Below are 17,112 nucleotides of genomic sequence, written 5' to 3'. Positions count from 1 at the left end.
GGGGAAAACTGAGGCATTGATTGCACGTTCAACCCCATTTGCAAGTCCATAAACAAAGCAGTCCAAGTCCAGATGCCACAGGACCTGGGAAATATCAGGTTTGGCCTAAACAAATTGCGATATCCAGGTTACACAAATGACCAGCTCAAGGAGAACCTACTCATCACCACTTGATATTCAATGGCACAAACATCTAGGGTTATGATCATCAAAAACTGAGCAGTACTCATCACATACAGTGGCTGCAGTAGATCAGAGGCAAAGAATACTAATCATGAGTAACCGCAGCTCAACTCCAAGCCTGTTCACCATCTACAAGGCAAAGTCTGGAGTGTGATGGACTACTATATACTTCACTGGATGAGTGCAACTCCAACACTGCAAGGACAAAAGCAGTTTGCTGCAGTGTTTGCAGATGTGACAACAATTCACTCCCTGTTTACTGTTTAAAAGATGCACTGTAAGTCACCTCATACATTGCTCTACATTCCCCTCCAAACCACTCTGTCCAGACTTGAAAGTACATCACTATTCCTTCAGTGTCACAGGTGAAAACCCTTGAACTCCATCCCAAATAGCATTTTGGTGTACTGATCCAGCCAAAGCTCTCACCCCGTAACAAAAATGGTATCAGTTGTAGGATATCAATGCTTTTCAGCATGAAAATGTGGTACAGATGCACCCCCAAAAGCTTTTGAAGATAACATTCAGCAGAATTATTTGGACTAGCTGTAATGTAGTTCAATATCTCCAGCAATACCAACAGTAACTGGGTGTCCCACAAGACTATTAATATTCATGTTCAGCTGAGACACACTGAGCTACATATTCAAATATTTCACAAATTGATAGTTCATAGCGGCCTTGCATCATTTTATAAACTGACCCAATTTTGATGTCAAAACTGCAACCTACATATTTTAGTACTTCTGCATTAAGATTAGACAAACACTTTTACACCACTGCTTCAGATACTACTTCATATGAAGAGTTGTTCACTTGAATGGGATTTACAAAAGTTACTCACAATCTCAGGCTTCTGTTGGGTGCACAATTCAACTGCCTGAAGCAGAAATAAAAGAAATGACTTTTCTTGTGGTTCAGCATTGACAATACTTCTCCTGCTGGATTTCAACTTCAAAGATGGACAGATTCTTCTATTCTGGATTAGTGGTGCTGGAAGAGCACAGCAGTTCAGGCAGCAAGGAGCAGTAAAATTGATGTTTCGGGCAAAAGCCTTTCATCAGGAATAAAAGGCAGAGAGCCTGAAGCATGAAGAGATAAGCTAGAGGAGGGTGGGGGTGGGGAGAAAGCAGGAGAGAGTACAATGGGTGAGTGGGGGAGGGGATGAAGGTGATAGGTCAGGGAGGAGAGCGGAGTGGATAGATGGAAATGATAAGCAGGTAGGACAAGTCATGGGGACAGTGCTGAGCTGGAAGTTTGGAACTAGGGTGAAGTGGGGGAAGGGGAAATGAGGAAACTGTTGAAATCCACATTGATGCCCTGGGGTTGAAGTGTTCCGAGGCAGAAGATGAGGCATTCTTCCTCCAGGCGTCAGGTGGTGAGGGAGCGGCGGTGAAGGAGGCCCAGGACCTCCATGTCCTCGGCAGAGTGGGGGAGGGCGGAGTTGAAATGTTGGGCCACAGGGCAGTGTGGTTGATTGGTACAGGTGTCCCGGAGATGTTCCCTAAAGCGCTCTGCTAGGAGGCATCCAGACTCCCCAACGTAGAGGGGACTGCATTGAGAGCAATGGATACAATAAAATGTTATTGGTGGATGCGCAGGTAAAACTTTGATGGATGTGGAAGGCTCCTTTAGGGCCTGGAATGGAGGTGAGGCAGGTGGTGTGGGCACACGTTCTGCAATTCCTGCAGAGGCAGGGGAAGGTGGGCGCAGACCTAACCAGGTAGTCAGAGGGAACAGTCTTTGCGGAAGGTGGAAAGGGTGGGGAGGAAAAAATATCCATGGTGGTGGGGTCTTTTGGGAGGTGACGGAAATGACGGTGGATGATTTAGCTTATGTGAAGGTTGGAAGGTAAGCACCAGGGGCGTTCTGTCCGTGTTATGGTTGGAGGGGTGTGGTCTGAGAGCAGAGGTGCGGGATGTGGACGAGATGTGTTGCAGGGCATCTTTAACCACATGGGCAGGGAAATTACGGTCTCTAAAGGAGGCCATCTGGTGTGTTCTGTGGTGGAACTGGTCCTCCTGGGAGCAGATACGGCAGAGGCAGAGGAATTGGGAATACTGGATGGCATTTTTGCAAGAGGTAGGGTGGGATGAGGTGTAATCCAGGTAGCTGCGAGAGTCAGTGGGTTTGTAAACAAATGTCAGTGTCAAGTCGGTCATCATTAATGGAGATGGAGAGGTCCAGGAAGGGGAGGGAGGGTGGAATGTGTTGGCGAAGTTGAGGAGTTGCTCCACCTCCTCGCAGGAGCACAAGGTGGCACCAATGCAGTCAATGTAGCGAAGGAAGATGTGGGGAGTGGTGCTTGTATAATTACAGAAGATCAACTGTTCTACGTAGCCAAAGAGACAGGCATAGCCAGGGCCCATGGCTACCCCTTTGGTTGGGAGTAAGTGGGAGAATTCGAAGGAGAAATTGTTAAGGGTGACCAGTTTGGCCAAACAAATGAGTATGTCAGTGGAAGGGTACTGTTGGGGACGTCAGGAGAGGGAAAAAAAAACATGAAGATAAGGCGCTCGGGGCCTGGGAAACGGAAGTCTTGGAGGTGGAGGTCATGGATGGTGTCTCGAACATATGTAGGGAGTTCCTGGATCGGGCCGGGGGGGGAAAAGAGATAGGAGTGTGTGTCGAGGTAGGTACAGATGAGTTGTGGGACAGGAGCATACTGAGACAATGGGTCGGCCAGGATGGTCAGGCTCGTGGATCTTGGGAAGAAGGAGGTAGAACCGGGCAGTGGGGGCCCTCGGACTATGAGATTGGAAGCTGTGTGGGAGTGGGGGTGGGGAGATCTCCTGAGGTGATGAGATTCTGTATGGTCTAGGAGATGATGGTTTGGTGATTTGGGGGGGGGGGGGGGGGGGGGTCATGGTAGAGAGGGCAGTAGGAAGAAGAGGTGGTGTCCTTGAGTTGGCGTTTGGCTTCAACACAGTGTAGAAGTCAGTGCGCCAGACTACCACTCACGCCCCCTTTATCTGCTGGCTTGATGGGGAGGTCAGGATTGGAGGGCTGGAGTAGGGGTGGGAGGTAGACCAGTTGAGGTGGTTAATGTCCCGACAGCAGTTGGAAAAGAAGAAGAGGTTGCAGGCAGGTAATAGGCCAGCATGGGGTGTCCAGGTAGATGCAGTGTGTTGGAGGTGGTTGAAGGGATCCTCGGAAGGTGGGTGGGAGTCCTGATTGTGAAAGTAAGCTCGGAGGCGGAGGAAGTGATCGATGTCACGATTCATCCAATGACTATCATAGGAGAGCTTTTCAAGCAAACCAAAGGGTTGAGCGACTGGATTTCTTGACTGTGTTCAATACTACAAATGCTGTGTACAGAGCAAATAAAATTTGCCTTTAAATATCTTAAATCTCTTCAGTTGTTCCATTTAACAACTTTGCCTTACTGTCCGTCAGGCTACCAACTTGTTTTAAGCAGATATTGGCATTGTTTTCTGCAGGAAGATTTAAGTTTCACTGCTTACTTCTGTAGCAGCTGAATATACAACAGCCAAACATACATGGTTCATTTTTCATATCTAGTTCTGGAGGCAGTCTTCAGTAATTCCATACATCACTTATCGGCAAAACATTTGATTCAATTCAACATCAGCTGCAGCAGCATCGCATTTAACAAACTCAAAACAAGAGAAATGCATCACCTATATTGCAACTAAATTTTGTTTAACTGGTTAAGTATCAAATTTTGCAATAGTTCTTTTATCAGATGAATAAGGCACTTGTAATTTAACAGCTCGTAAAAAAAAAAGCAACACAATGAAACCAAAGTTTGCCACCATTTTGGTTCCCATCACTTCTTGGATTAAATAGTTAATCCTCAAATGGTAGAATCTGATAACTGCAGCAAACAGACTTCAAGATCTCCCTTTTAGCTTCTGTATGATCAAAATACACTAAGAGAAGGTCCAAAGTGACAAACAGTTTAATCATATTCATTTTCCAGATGTTCTGCATATGCATTTACCTTGGTTCTATCCAGTTGCAGTTCAATCCCACTCAAGAGGAAACTACTCAGCATGCTCCCGATAATGGCTGATGCAAGTTCCCCTACATCAGTTGAAACGTTACCCACTTGAAAATCATGACTAACTCTAGATTCTCCTTAGAGGATAACATCCTTCCAATATCTGATCAAGTCATCTCAAGTGTTTAAATTAAGACACCTGCATCTTAACTCCAGACAATACAGACCCTCCATATCTTGTGTTCCATAAAAAGGTGATCACTTGTTCTGAACTGCTAACACATCAACATCTCTAAGCAATACTAGTATAGTCAACAGTATTCTAGATGCCATCTCACTAACACCCTCAAACTGCTACATACTTTAGCATTTAATTCCACTCACTAAACATAGGATTCAATTAGTTTTCCCAATTAATTGGTTGTACTGTCAACTGTGATTCATGCACTAAGACACCTAAATCTTTGTATTAGCTCATTAATTTTAGTCTCTTTTGGCAGGAAGAGACATGTTACACTTTGCCTTATTGTACTGCATTTGCCAGATCTTTGTCCACATCAATTCCCGCCCCCCACCCTTTTGTTGCAGGCTCTGTGAACTTCACACTGACTTCCTACCCATCTTTGTCTCATCAGGAAATATTACAGCCATACCTTCAATCTCATCCAAACAATTTGTAAAATGGAGTGCTGAGGCCCTAATATTGACTCCTGTGGCATACCAGAGGCATCTTGCCAGTCCTTTAAAAAGATGCATTTCCTACTCTGGATTCCTATTTGCCAAGAACATTTCCTACCCATGCTGAATGTTGACAAAATGGCTCATGTTACAATAGTTATGTACTTCCACATAACGGAGGCCATATTATCTGACAAACTATCCCCAGGAACTTGGATTATCCACAGATATTGAAATTAGCTTACTTTAAGATATGATTACAGCAGCTCAAAATTGTTTGAAAGGAGATTGCTTCTCAGAGGCAGTTAACTGTACTATCTTGGTACTGTTTATCTGATAGCAAACTATATCTTTAATCATTCTGTGAACCTCTTACCATATTCAAGTGTTCAGATGCTGACTGCAGGATTTCACCTTGCATGTTGAGTATTCAGTTTGCACCTTCAAAATGAGGGCAGAGTGGTAGATGCTATCTATATGGACTTCAGTAAGGTGTTTGACAAGGTTCTCCATGGGAGACTGATTAGCAAGGTTAGATCTCTCAATACAGGGAGAACTAGCCATGTGGATACAGAACTGGCTCAAAAAAGGTAGAAGATAGAGGGTGGTGGTTTGTTTTTCAGACTGGAGGCCTGTGACCAGTGGAGTGCCACACGGATTGGTGCTAGGTCCTCTACTTTTTGTCATTTGCATAAATGATTTGGATGCGAGCCTAAGAGGTACAGTTAGTAAGTTTGCACAGATGACACCAAAATTGGAAGGTGTAGTGGACAGCGAAGAGGGTTACCTCGGATTACAACAGGATCTTGACCAGATGGGCCAATGGGCTGAGAAGTAGCAGATGGAGTTTAATTCAGATAAATGAGGTGCTGCATTTTGAGAAAGCAAATCTTAGCAGGACTTATCCACTTTAAGGTCCTAGGGAGTGTTGCTGAACAAAGAGACCTTGGACTGCAGGTTCATAGCTCCTTGAAAGTGGAGTCGCAGGTAGATAGAATAGTAAAGGTGGCGTTTGGTATGCTTTCCTTTATTGGTCAGAGGATTGAGTACAGGAGTTGGGAGGTCATGTCCTGTACAGCCGCAACACTGGTTAGGCCACTGTTGGAATACTGTGCGCAATTCTAGTCTCCTTCCTATCGGAAAGGATATTGTGAAACTTGAAAGAGTTCACAAAAGATTTACAAGGATGTTGCCAGGGTTTGAGGATTTTGGGCTGTAGGGAGAAGCTGAACAGGTTGGGGCTGTTTTCCCTGGAGCGGAGGCTGAGGGGTGACCTTGAGGTTTACAAAATTATGAGGGGCATGGATAGGGTAAATAGGCAAAGTCTTTTCCCTGGGGAGGGGTAGTCCAGAACTGGATAGCATAGGTTTATGGTGAGAGGGGAAGATAAGACCCAAGGGGCAACTTTTTCCACAGGAAGGGTGGTATGGTATGGAATGATCTGCCAGAGGAAGTGGTGGAGGGTGGTACAATTCCAACATCTAAGAGACATTTGGATGTGTATATGAATAAGGGTTTGGTGGGATATGGGCCGGATGCTGGCAGGCAGGACTAGATTGGGTTGGAATATCTGGTCAGCTTGGAACGAAGGGTCTGTTTCCATGCTATACATCTGGCTATTTTTCAAAACGCAGATGTGAGCATTTTGCATTGTTGTAAATCGGAGAACTAAGTCAGTCTTTTAGTTCAGCTGAATTCTCAAAAAAAGGTGATTTCAGAAGGTAGTGTTTCTTTCCAGAGTTTGGAAAAATATCACAAAAAAAACTTTTCACTCGTTGGCCATTCTTGTGATTTGAAGTACTGCATTTGATTTTGATATCAGTAATCTGTTGCAATGTATGCTTAAGTGGAAAAAACCCAGTTTCAATATCCAATTTGGTCATTGTGCTATTTGAAGTACTTCCTGATCAGGCACAGCTGCTGCAAGAAACATACCTTTAAACAGTATCAAAAAGGCTCTCCTGGCACAAGAGTCATGCCCTGACCAGGAGGCCTCAGTTCAAGTCCCACCTGCTCCAGAGCGGAGTAATATGTTAAGATGTCAATTAGAAAGATGGTTAAATAAAAATTGTAGACAGTATCTTGAGAGCCTGTCATGGCACAGTGGTAGTGTTCTTGCCTGAGCCAGGCAACCTTAACTCTGTAGGTGCAAGTTGAGCCAAGTAACATCTGAACAGGTGGATTCCAAAACTCAAAATTGTATGATAAAGAGTTGACAGCTTATATTTGCAAGTCTTCATGCTATAAAATTTCAAGCCATTACAAACCAAAAGACTGATCCAAACAATACATGTAGCCACAAGAAAAAATAAATGGGGGCAGGGGTTGTGAAGAGATGACTTAAGGGACAATTTTTTCCATAGTGGCGAGTGCATGGAATGAGCTACAGGAAGGAGTGGAGGCTGGTACAATAATATTTAAAAAGGCATCTGGATGGGTATAGGAATAGAAAGGGTTTGGGACAGATATGGGTCAAGCGCTGGCAAATGGGACTAGATTAGGTTCAAACATCGGATCGTCATGGACAAGTTGGATTAAAAGGGCTTGTCTTCGTGTAGTACAGCTGCAAATAATTTATAGGGTTCCTACTGTGTGGTGGTGGTGGTGTCCCTCCCTCAAACAGAAATCCTGGGTTCAGGTCCAACCTGCTCCAGAGATAAGGTTAGACCTTCAGATATTGTTTGGTTTTCCTGAAGTCAAAACTTTGGTAAGATTCCATATGGTAGGCTAATTAGAATGGTTAGATCAGATTCAGGGTGAGCTTACCAATACTGAAATTGACTTGGCAGTACGAGACAAGTGGAGGGTTACCATTTGGACTGGAGACCTAGGGCCAGCAGTGTTCACTTTGGTCCTTTACAAAGATAATTTAGTTGAGAAACAGGAGGCACGTGTCACGTGTGGGGTGCTGGAAAAGCACAGGTCAGGCAGCATCTCGAATGGGTAAAAACAATGACTGCAGATGCTGGAAACCAGAGTCGAGTTTGGAGTGGTGCTGGAAAACAACAGCAGTTCAGGCAGTATCAGAGTAGTAAAATAGACATTTTGGGCAAAGGCCCTTCATCAGGAACCCGAAATGTCGGTTTTACTGCTCCTTGGATGCTGCCTGACCGGTTGTGCTTTTCCAGTACCACACCCTCTGATCTCCAGCATCTATAGTCCTCACTTTCTCCTATTATAGGAGGCATGGTTTGTATGTTTGCAGCTGACAAAAGTTAATGGTATGGTCGACAGTAAACATTAGATTACACAGATCTTGACCAATTGGGTCAATGGGGTCAATGGGGTGAAGAATCGCAGATGCATTTTAATTTCAATAAAATGAGGTAGCGCATTTGGTAAAAGAAACAGATTTAAATCGGTGGGGGTGGGAGAAAGCAAGGGGATGTGGAGCAAGAAAGAAAAAGCAGGTTGAGACAAGAGAAAAGTCTTCCCCTGATTGTGGTCTTAAGATGAAAGATTAGGCAGCATTGAAGAGTTATGGCACAGAAAAGCAGCCATTCAGCCTCGTGACTGCACCAGCTATTGAAAATTAGCTCATTCTGATGCCACAATTAACACTGGCAGATTACAGATTATAGTATTTCAGACAATAGGTGCAGGAGTAGGCCATTCTGCCCTTCAAAACTGCACCACCATTCAATATGATCATGGCTGATCCTTAATCAGTATCCTGTTCCTGCCTTATCTCCGTAACATTTTGGGCACAGACCCCCAGCTCCTTTGAATTGAGCTGTTTGTTTCAGGTATCAAATCAGGCATTAAAGTAGGATATCCGACAACCTTTGAACAAAATGCTTTTCATGTCCCCACTACCCTTTTCATCATTTGAAATCTGCACTGCAAGTTGATAGACCTAAAATCAGGAAAGCTCAAATTAAAAAAAAATTCTCAGCCTCCTGTTCTAAAAAGGAAACCCCTCTAACCTACCAGTCTCCCTCAGCTACAATTCAAGCTGAGACAACATAGCTTTAAATCTCCTCCACTCTCCGGAGCCCATCTGCACATCCTTTATGTAAAGGTAAGCAGAACTACAGCTGTAGCCCAACTGACATCCTGTTTGTCTTTAATACCTCTCCCTAAAGTATCCCATATCTGAATTATTTCACTCCAAGAACACCTGCATCATCCCTCTTTTCAAAGCAGTGGCAGGTGACTCATTCAGAACCTTGTACATCCTTGCACAAGTTACAAGTACATCTGATAGGCCCTCCACCTTCAACATATATGTCCTCAACTCGTAAACTACACAAGTACACACATAATTAACACCCAAACAGTTGTCATGCAACAGCTCAAACCCTGTGTTTCCAAACTGCAATGCTCACCAGATGCTAATAGTCACTGGTTTGATTTTGAAAACGTAAACCAGAAATCATTCTACAGTGCAATCTCCAGTACTCAAATCTCAGTTCCACAGGATCACCCTGCTGTGGAGCTATCAATTTTCACAAGATGCTAAGGGTAATATTTTAACTCCAGAAGAAAGCACACATAATTAAAGTTGCTTTCTGCCATTCAAAAATGTGTGAAAAGTGCCACAAATATTGTATCTGAGGGCAACACTAAAGGTCACCTTAGTTTCAGAGAAATCAGGGCTGGCCAGTTTAGATCCTGTGCTAGATTTTCTGACCTGGATCAAGGTCTGAAGCTATGGGTTGAGACAAGGGGAAGCAGCATAAATCGGAATTACATATTGACAGGTCACTGAGAATAGCGATAGAAGTTGACACTTACAATGGGCAATTACTCAATCGCTAGAAGCCTGTGAAGTCCGAAGCTGATTTAGATTTAGAAACTGGAGGATTCCACTTAGTGTATACCAGAGGTACTAGAACTATTTGAACTGGATGCCAAATTCACCAGAGTCCTCAAAATCCTGAATTTCACTTACCTGTCTCCCAGCCCTCAGTGGCAGACAGGTCGACAAAGCTTGATCCAAAACAGTTAGGACTAGGTAGTTTGGGGAATGTTTCAAATTTTGAAAGTGACAGTTTAACTGTGTAATGAAAAAGATCCTTACTGAACTGCAGACTTGTCAATACTGTGCGCCCTGAGACAGAACTGACAACTGCTCGTGTTGGGTCATGCCCCCACACCATTGAGTGGGTGAGTAGTGTTAACTGGTTGCATGCCAAACACCACTATTGACTTTTGGCAGGCATAACAAGTGTCTGGTTTTTGCCAGCATTGAAGCAAGGTTGTTCTCAGTGCACCATTTTTCCAGGTGATCTACCTCCCATCTGTAGTTTGCTTCATTGCCATTGGAAATTCAACCAACTACGGTTGTGTCATCAGCGAACTTGCAAATGGCATTAATCTGGTATTTGGCAACAGTCATGGGTATACAGAGTGTAGAAGGGGACGGAGTACACACCCCAGGTGACTCCAGTATTGAGCGTTAGTAAGCATGAAATTTTGTCCCATTCTTCACTGATTGAGGCCTGTGGGTCAGGAAACTGCAGATCCAGTTGCAGAGTGGGGCTTAGTCAGAGATCAAAGTTTAAGTCAGTCAAGGGGATAATAGTGTTGAAGGCTGAAATGGAGTCAATGAGTGGGATTGTTACATAGTTGTTCTTGGGGTCAAGATGTTCTAGGGAGGAGTGAAGGGCAAGTGATATGGCATCTGACGTTTATCTGTTGGCCAGACTGGCAAATTGGAGTGGGTCAATAGTAGTGGGGAGGCTGGAGTTGATTAATGCCAGGACCAGCCTTTCAAAGCACTTCATGACCAAGGTTAGGGCCACTGGGCAGTAGTCACTCAGTTATGCTGTATGAACCTTAAGCACAGCAATGTTGTTGGCCTTCTTGAAACAGGCAGGCAGTGACCTGCTGCAGGGAGAGGGAAGATGTCAGAGAAGACCTCTGCCAGTTGATCTGCTCGTGCAGAGTGCACAGCCTGATTACTCAGTCCGGTCCCACTTTCCTTGGATTCACATGAAGGAAAAAACTGGTGCGACCTCTGACGCAGTGACTGTTGGGATAGGTTAGTCAGGACTTGTCAGACTAGGTGTCACCTCAGAAGAAATCCTGCTCAAAGCAAGCGTTGAGACAATCTGGGAGGGATCGTCTGCTATATTGCATGCTTTAAGAACCAGTGATGGCATTCTGTCATTGCTATAGTCCAAGTGTCTGTCTGGGTCTCTAGTTTGGACATGCATTGTCCCTTGGATGTCTTAATGGCTGTGAAAGTCATACTTGGATTCCTTATACTTGAGTGGATCTCAATCTGAAGGCCTCATGCCTAGTGTTTAGCATGTTCTTTATGTCCCATTTCATCCAGGGTTTCCTGTTGGGGAACACCCAGAGCAACTTAATCAGGTATTTGGAGGATGACAAAGTCTGTGACGTTGGTGGTGAACATGTCCAACAATGGTGCGTGTGCGCATGCCGCTCTTCTGCTTTTGCCTGTAAGCTGGAGAAGAAACAGCGTTGTGGTCAGAGTTCCTGAAATGAGGACAGGGATGAAGTGATAGGCATCTTATAGTCATGTAAGCAGTGGCCTAAATTATTTGGGCCCCTGGTGAGGCAGGTAAATGTTCGGTGGTACTTGGGCAACATCTTCCTTAGATTGGCTTGACTGAAGCTGCCTGTCACAAACTGTCCCACCTCCAGAGAATTAATTAAGTACAGCACAACCAGAGCTTCCTCGAAGTTACCTTATGGTGGTATGTAAAAAGTGAGGTCTGCAGATGCTGGAGATCAGAGCTGAAAAATGTGTTGCTGGTTAAAGCACAGCAGGTCAGGCAGCATCCAAGGAACAGGAAATTCGACGTTTCGGGCCAGAACGTCGAATTTCCTGTTCCTTCGATGCTGCCTGACCTGCTGTGCTTTAACCAGCAACACATTTTCAGCTTATGGTGGTATGTACACAAGTTAGTATAGCAGCATTAAATTCCTGTGGTTGATAGAAGGGGCAATAGATTGTCTACTTGTACCAGGATCTTTAAATGCTGAAATTGAGATGGAATTATCTTAGCCTCACTGGCAGCTGCATCTCTGACAGTCAATAGGTAGTATTTGCTTGATTGCCTCCCAAGGCCTATGCTGTGTGGATGCACTCCATGTACTATGATACTACAATGCTACAGGTCAACAGTTACTAGATCTAGCAACTTAATACTGGACGTGAGATACAATATGACAGCCAAATGGTTCTCAATCCAAATGAACTTCCTGCTAGATTCCCCAATTCGCACACCAAACCAGTGGATCACCCTGGTTCAAATGAGAGGAATGGGAATGCAAGGTATAGCCCAAAAGAGGCATCAACCTGAGCAAAATACAAAACAATGGAAGCACCATGCACAAGGTTAAGCAGTTTTAGAATAAAGAGGAGATGCAACATGTGCAATCCTGCCACATCTAGTGGTGAATTGTAGAGCTCAATTTGTTCACTCCATAAATAATTCATTGGGATGGGGGTGGGGGTGGGGTTGGGCAAAGAGCCTGGGACAAGGGAAAAACCGATGCCTCCGTACCCATGTTCAGCCAGCAATGTGAAGTGGATGGATGCCCGAGATCCCCAGCAACATTTGAATCAAGTTGATTGGAGACTGGCAAAGTGATATCAAGATACACATGAAGGCACTGCATACTGCGAAGAGTTTGAGCTCCAACAGCACTCAGAACATATTCTGGAATTTGCCATGCTTCTAACAAAACTCTCGTAGATCAACATGGCAATTCTACTCAATCCTGGTAATTGCAAATACACGTCCTGAACATGAAACATGACCAATACAACCTAGCCAATTAACATCTTAGTCTTCTCCATAATCTCTTTCAACCACTTCACCTGATTGACAAACAAACCTGTTCACTGTCACCCAGTTCAGGTTCCACCAGGCCACTCAGCTCCTGATTTCACTATAGCATCTGTCTATAGATGGACAAAAGAACTGAATTCCAGAGGTGAGGTGAAAGGGACAGCCCTTGACATTAAGGTTACATTTGATCCAGTTTGGCATCAAGAAGCCCTATTAAAACTGAAGTCACTGAATTCAATCCGTCATGTGTAGAGGCACAGTGAAAAGCTTTGTCTTGCGAGCAATACAGGCAGATCATAGTGAAGATGTTGTCAAAAGAGGACAAGAACTCTGCTGGTTGAAGCCATACCAACAGAAAGCTGAAGTGCTTGTCACATCTAATCCAAAGCTCATTGTCACCAATGAAATACTGCCTGATGTGTGGTTACATAGTGAAGCAAGAAAAACATCTCCAATGTTACTAACAAGCTACCCCAAAAGCAAATAATTAGAATCCACTGAAGGTTCAAATGTTGGCGAGTACGAGTGGCATGGTCCCAACATCCCAGGCCAACCCCAAGCATTTCTTCAGAGTGCCATAGTACCTTTTCTGTTCCATAGGAACAAACAGGACCTCAGTTTAATGTTTGGTCAACTTACATGAAAAATGTTAGAAAATTCCCAAAGGCATGATGATTCGTAGAAAGTTAGAGTGCAGAACCCAAATTTGAACTTGAGTGGAGCAGGAATAAACATTACAAGGGATCCTGGCAATTGCTATGGGTTTGAGAGCTGTGTGATTAACAGACTGAATTTTAAAACTAGGTTTAAACATGAAGCATAATTCTTTATCTGAAGGCAACAAACCTTTCCAGTTGGATCAGAAAACACTTGTCCAAGCAAATGGGTTTAAAATACCATTTCAAATACTATCGTTCAATTTCCATCTAACGAAGCAAGCCAACGATTTCAGCCCAGAGTTAGGGATGCTAAGACTTGGTTCAAGGCCATGCTCCAAAAACATGTGCAACACCTCTGAACACGGATTAGAAAAATAGCCATTTCTGACAGATTTAGCATCTGTCTCACCTGATTATAGCCACACCAGAAAGCTTAATGACACTATGTTGATCAGAAAAAAAAAAGTCCTTATTCACCAATGGGCATTTCCACCTGCACAGATATTTGCTGATTTGAAGTGCTCATCAACAAGTCCAGCTAATTTATTTTCCCTCAGTGAAATCAGTTAACACAATCAGGAAGATATCTCAAGACCTGAAATTTGCATCATATCAAGTGCAATGTCATGGCATTATCTGCGTTTGTCCAGATCAGTTTAATGTATTTTAAGATAAATATTACATTTCAAATAGCTAATGACCAGAATGATAATAGCATCATTTCAAACAGTCTGCAACTGACTTACCAGAGGAGAACTGTCAACTTCTTGCACTTGCTGCACCTGCGGTTCAGCCACAACTTTAGTGTCCTGGTCAGAAGTCATGAGCCGTCTGCTTTTTGGCTCTGTAGAGAGAATTTTGTTTGAAGAATCTGTGAACCAAAAAAAGTACATAAGCAATTATCTCAAATTTACAAACATTTTAAAATCAGATTCATGTGTACTCAGACAGACATATTTTACATATACATTCCTACACAAAAAAAAGGAGCACAGATATCATCAGTGACAAGCAACTGGCAGGTTTGGGGTCAGGATGCCTTTCCCTTCAAATAATAATAATGTTTGTCTCTATTAATTTGATTCTTACAAGAAAAGGAAACACATCAACTTGGATTACAAGGTCACTGGAGTGAGTCCATTATGTAGAAAACCTCATCGTTTAACTGCTAATTTTCTGTCATTATAATCCACTTAACATGCTCAATTACCAGAAGTGCAAACAGGCATAGGGGAACCAAATAACCTTATTTTATATGGGGTCTTCTAAGGATAAGCATTTTTCTTTTAAATAGGGTCACTAAAAACAAAGCAGTACCAAGGTTCCACGAAAGAAATAGGATGTGTGATGGAATTTATTTATATTGGTTGGGGATAAATATCAACCAGAGCCATTATAAAAAAGGTTCCAAACATTATGCTCTTTAGAATTTTTTGTTTTTCTAAAGCAGCCAATTTTCAACCATTAAACATGCTCCAACATCTACCAAGCACACCCGACTAAAGCTTCACATTAATTGAACATAAAAAGGATAAAATATTAAAACTGTAAATTTTAGTACACCTTTAGTACACCAAAAAGACCATATCTGCTTGCTTCTTCAAAACTTTAACTACCTTGCAGCCTCAAGGCAAAAACTCAAAAGTTATGAAGTCATAAGTGCTGAATTTCTCCCAACACATACAGCATCTGTAATCAGAGAGATTTATCCATTGTGTTTTCAATTTTCAGCTTGCTCGCTCCTTAACCTGGCTCATCACCAACTCCCCCTTGAACAGGTTTCCATTTCTGGGGATAAGCTGCCAACTGACATTTATCCCAAAAAACACACCAACTCCCAGTTATTTTAACTGGTGCATCTTCACACACTGCTTCCTTTAAAAGAACTATTTTACCCATTTCTGCATTGCATCTCTAATGCTGTCACTTTCCAAAGCCACCTCAAAAACGATCACATTTCTTCAACGGAGGACTCCCAGTGGTCAACAGGGCCAGTACCTGACCCATTTTCTACTCTTATGCCCACCCATTACTTCTACCTACTAATTTCCATTCCAGTATCCTAATCCAAAAAAAGGGAAGATAAACTACCATTTCCAGACATATCCACCTCCCTTGTAACATTTGACATGGACAGTTCCTGTGCCAATGTGGCTCAGGCTTGCTGCAGCAAGGCTCACATGCTGGAGAAACACTTCTGCCTGAGCACCTTACAGTCTGTGGATCTCTTAAATTGAACAATTTCAGAATGAGCCACTTCTGCTCATTTCTTGAGAGTTAGGTAAAGGGGTATTGATGTATTGGCTGCTCCCAGCACATCCAACGCATTCTCATCCATTTATATTTTTCGACCCATCATTTCACTGCATGTTTCTTTTCAGCAAATATATTTGATTAGCTCAGAGTACCAACACCATTCACTATCCACTGCCACCCACCTCACTCCTATCATTAGGGTAAAATACTAATTCAATTCCAACAGAAAGACTCATTATACTCAAACATCAACTGTTTCTCTCGACATGCTGCCAGAACAGCTGTCTTTCTCCACCACTATTTCAGATTTACAATATCGGCAGTTTTGTGTTTTAATTCATAAGATATTCATCTGTAATATTAGTACTTACTGCTGATGTTTAGTGAAGAGAAATTCATATTTTGTGCAACCCTGAGCAAAACAATACTTTTAATACCTCACCAATAAAATAGTTGTGTTTTGCATTGATAAAAGATATAGGAAGGTTAAACACAAATGGCAATTTTGATGATTTGTATTCTGGAAATACCCTTTTGCAACCAGTTTGAAAGAGAGACCTACTAGGGAAAATGGACACACACAAGTTGCACAGAGTGCAAATTGAGCCAGGGGAGGGGGAAGCAAGATCTTTTGGTAACTAGGAAATCAGAAAAATCTCAACACTATTCTTGCACCACTTTAAAATAAAGACACCAGTTAAGTCTTTTTCGCAGCAGAGAGCGGCGGGAGCTGGGCGGAAGTTCAGACAGAGCGCAAAGCCAGTCAGGAAGGTAAGTGATTGCTATTAAAGTGGATGTGTTCTAAACCCCAGGCCCTACAAAGTAGGGTCTCCCTCCCTCCCTCCTCCAACCTAAGTTAAGAGTCCACAGACTTGCCACAAAAAAAAAGAGGGTCTAAGGACATTTGGGTCAAAGAGTGAGGCTTCAGCTCAGGAGTCTTTGACAAGGAGTTTGAGTGAAGTGATTACACCACAGTTAAAAAGGGTGAAGACATGACTGCCCAGCAGGTTCAGTACGCTACATGCTTGATGTGGGAGGTCAACGATGCTGGTGTGTCTGGCTTGTATGTGTGTGGAAAGTGTGCGCACATTAAACTATTGACTGAGCATATTGTAGCGCTGATGAAAGAACTCGAGGACCTTCGGCTCATCCGAGAAAACAAGAGCTTTCTGGATAAGACCTTCAGCGAGGTTATTACACCAATCATGCCAAAAGAGAGCAAACGATGAGGAAGGCAGAGAAGAGACAGGTGCAAGAGACCCTGGGGGAAGTATCTGTCAGGAACAAGTTGAAGCTTTTGGAAACAGTACAGACTGATGACACTGCCAGTTCGCAAGATGGCCAGGTCTGTCAATCAAAAGTTGGCGCAGAGGCAGAGCGAAAGAGTCGGACATCGCACAGAGCAGTGTTAATAGGGGACTCCATCGAGAGAGGAACTGACCGGGGTTTTTGTGGCAGCAGACGGGATTTAAGGATGGTGTGTTGCCTTCCTGGTGCCAGGGTAAAAGACATCGCGGACAGAGTGCGGGAAATCCTCAAGGACGAGGGTGGAGAGCCAGAGGTGGTGGTACGTCGGCACAAATGAGGTCGGGAAAAGGAGGAG

The 17,112-nt window shown here is 43.4% G+C and overlaps 1 protein-coding gene across 1 annotated transcript in view; it reads right to left on the bottom strand.

Annotated features, from left to right (window-relative positions):
- Positions 1-17,112, bottom strand: part of larp4b (La ribonucleoprotein 4B) — a 142,180-nt gene that overhangs the window by 87,969 nt on the left and 37,099 nt on the right. The window contains exon 2 of the mRNA XM_060825109.1: positions 14,000-14,124. Coding sequence (XP_060681092.1) covers positions 14,000-14,077 — 78 coding nt within the window. The 5' untranslated portion in view covers positions 14,078-14,124. The remainder of the gene's footprint in view (positions 1-13,999; positions 14,125-17,112) is intronic.

This window comes from Hemiscyllium ocellatum, chromosome 5, assembly GCF_020745735.1.
Source record: "Hemiscyllium ocellatum isolate sHemOce1 chromosome 5, sHemOce1.pat.X.cur, whole genome shotgun sequence".
Classification (NCBI taxonomy): Eukaryota; Metazoa; Chordata; class Chondrichthyes; order Orectolobiformes; family Hemiscylliidae; genus Hemiscyllium; species Hemiscyllium ocellatum.
The sequence above is the reverse complement of the archived record's forward strand: the minus strand, read 5'-3'. Positions and strand labels throughout refer to the sequence as shown.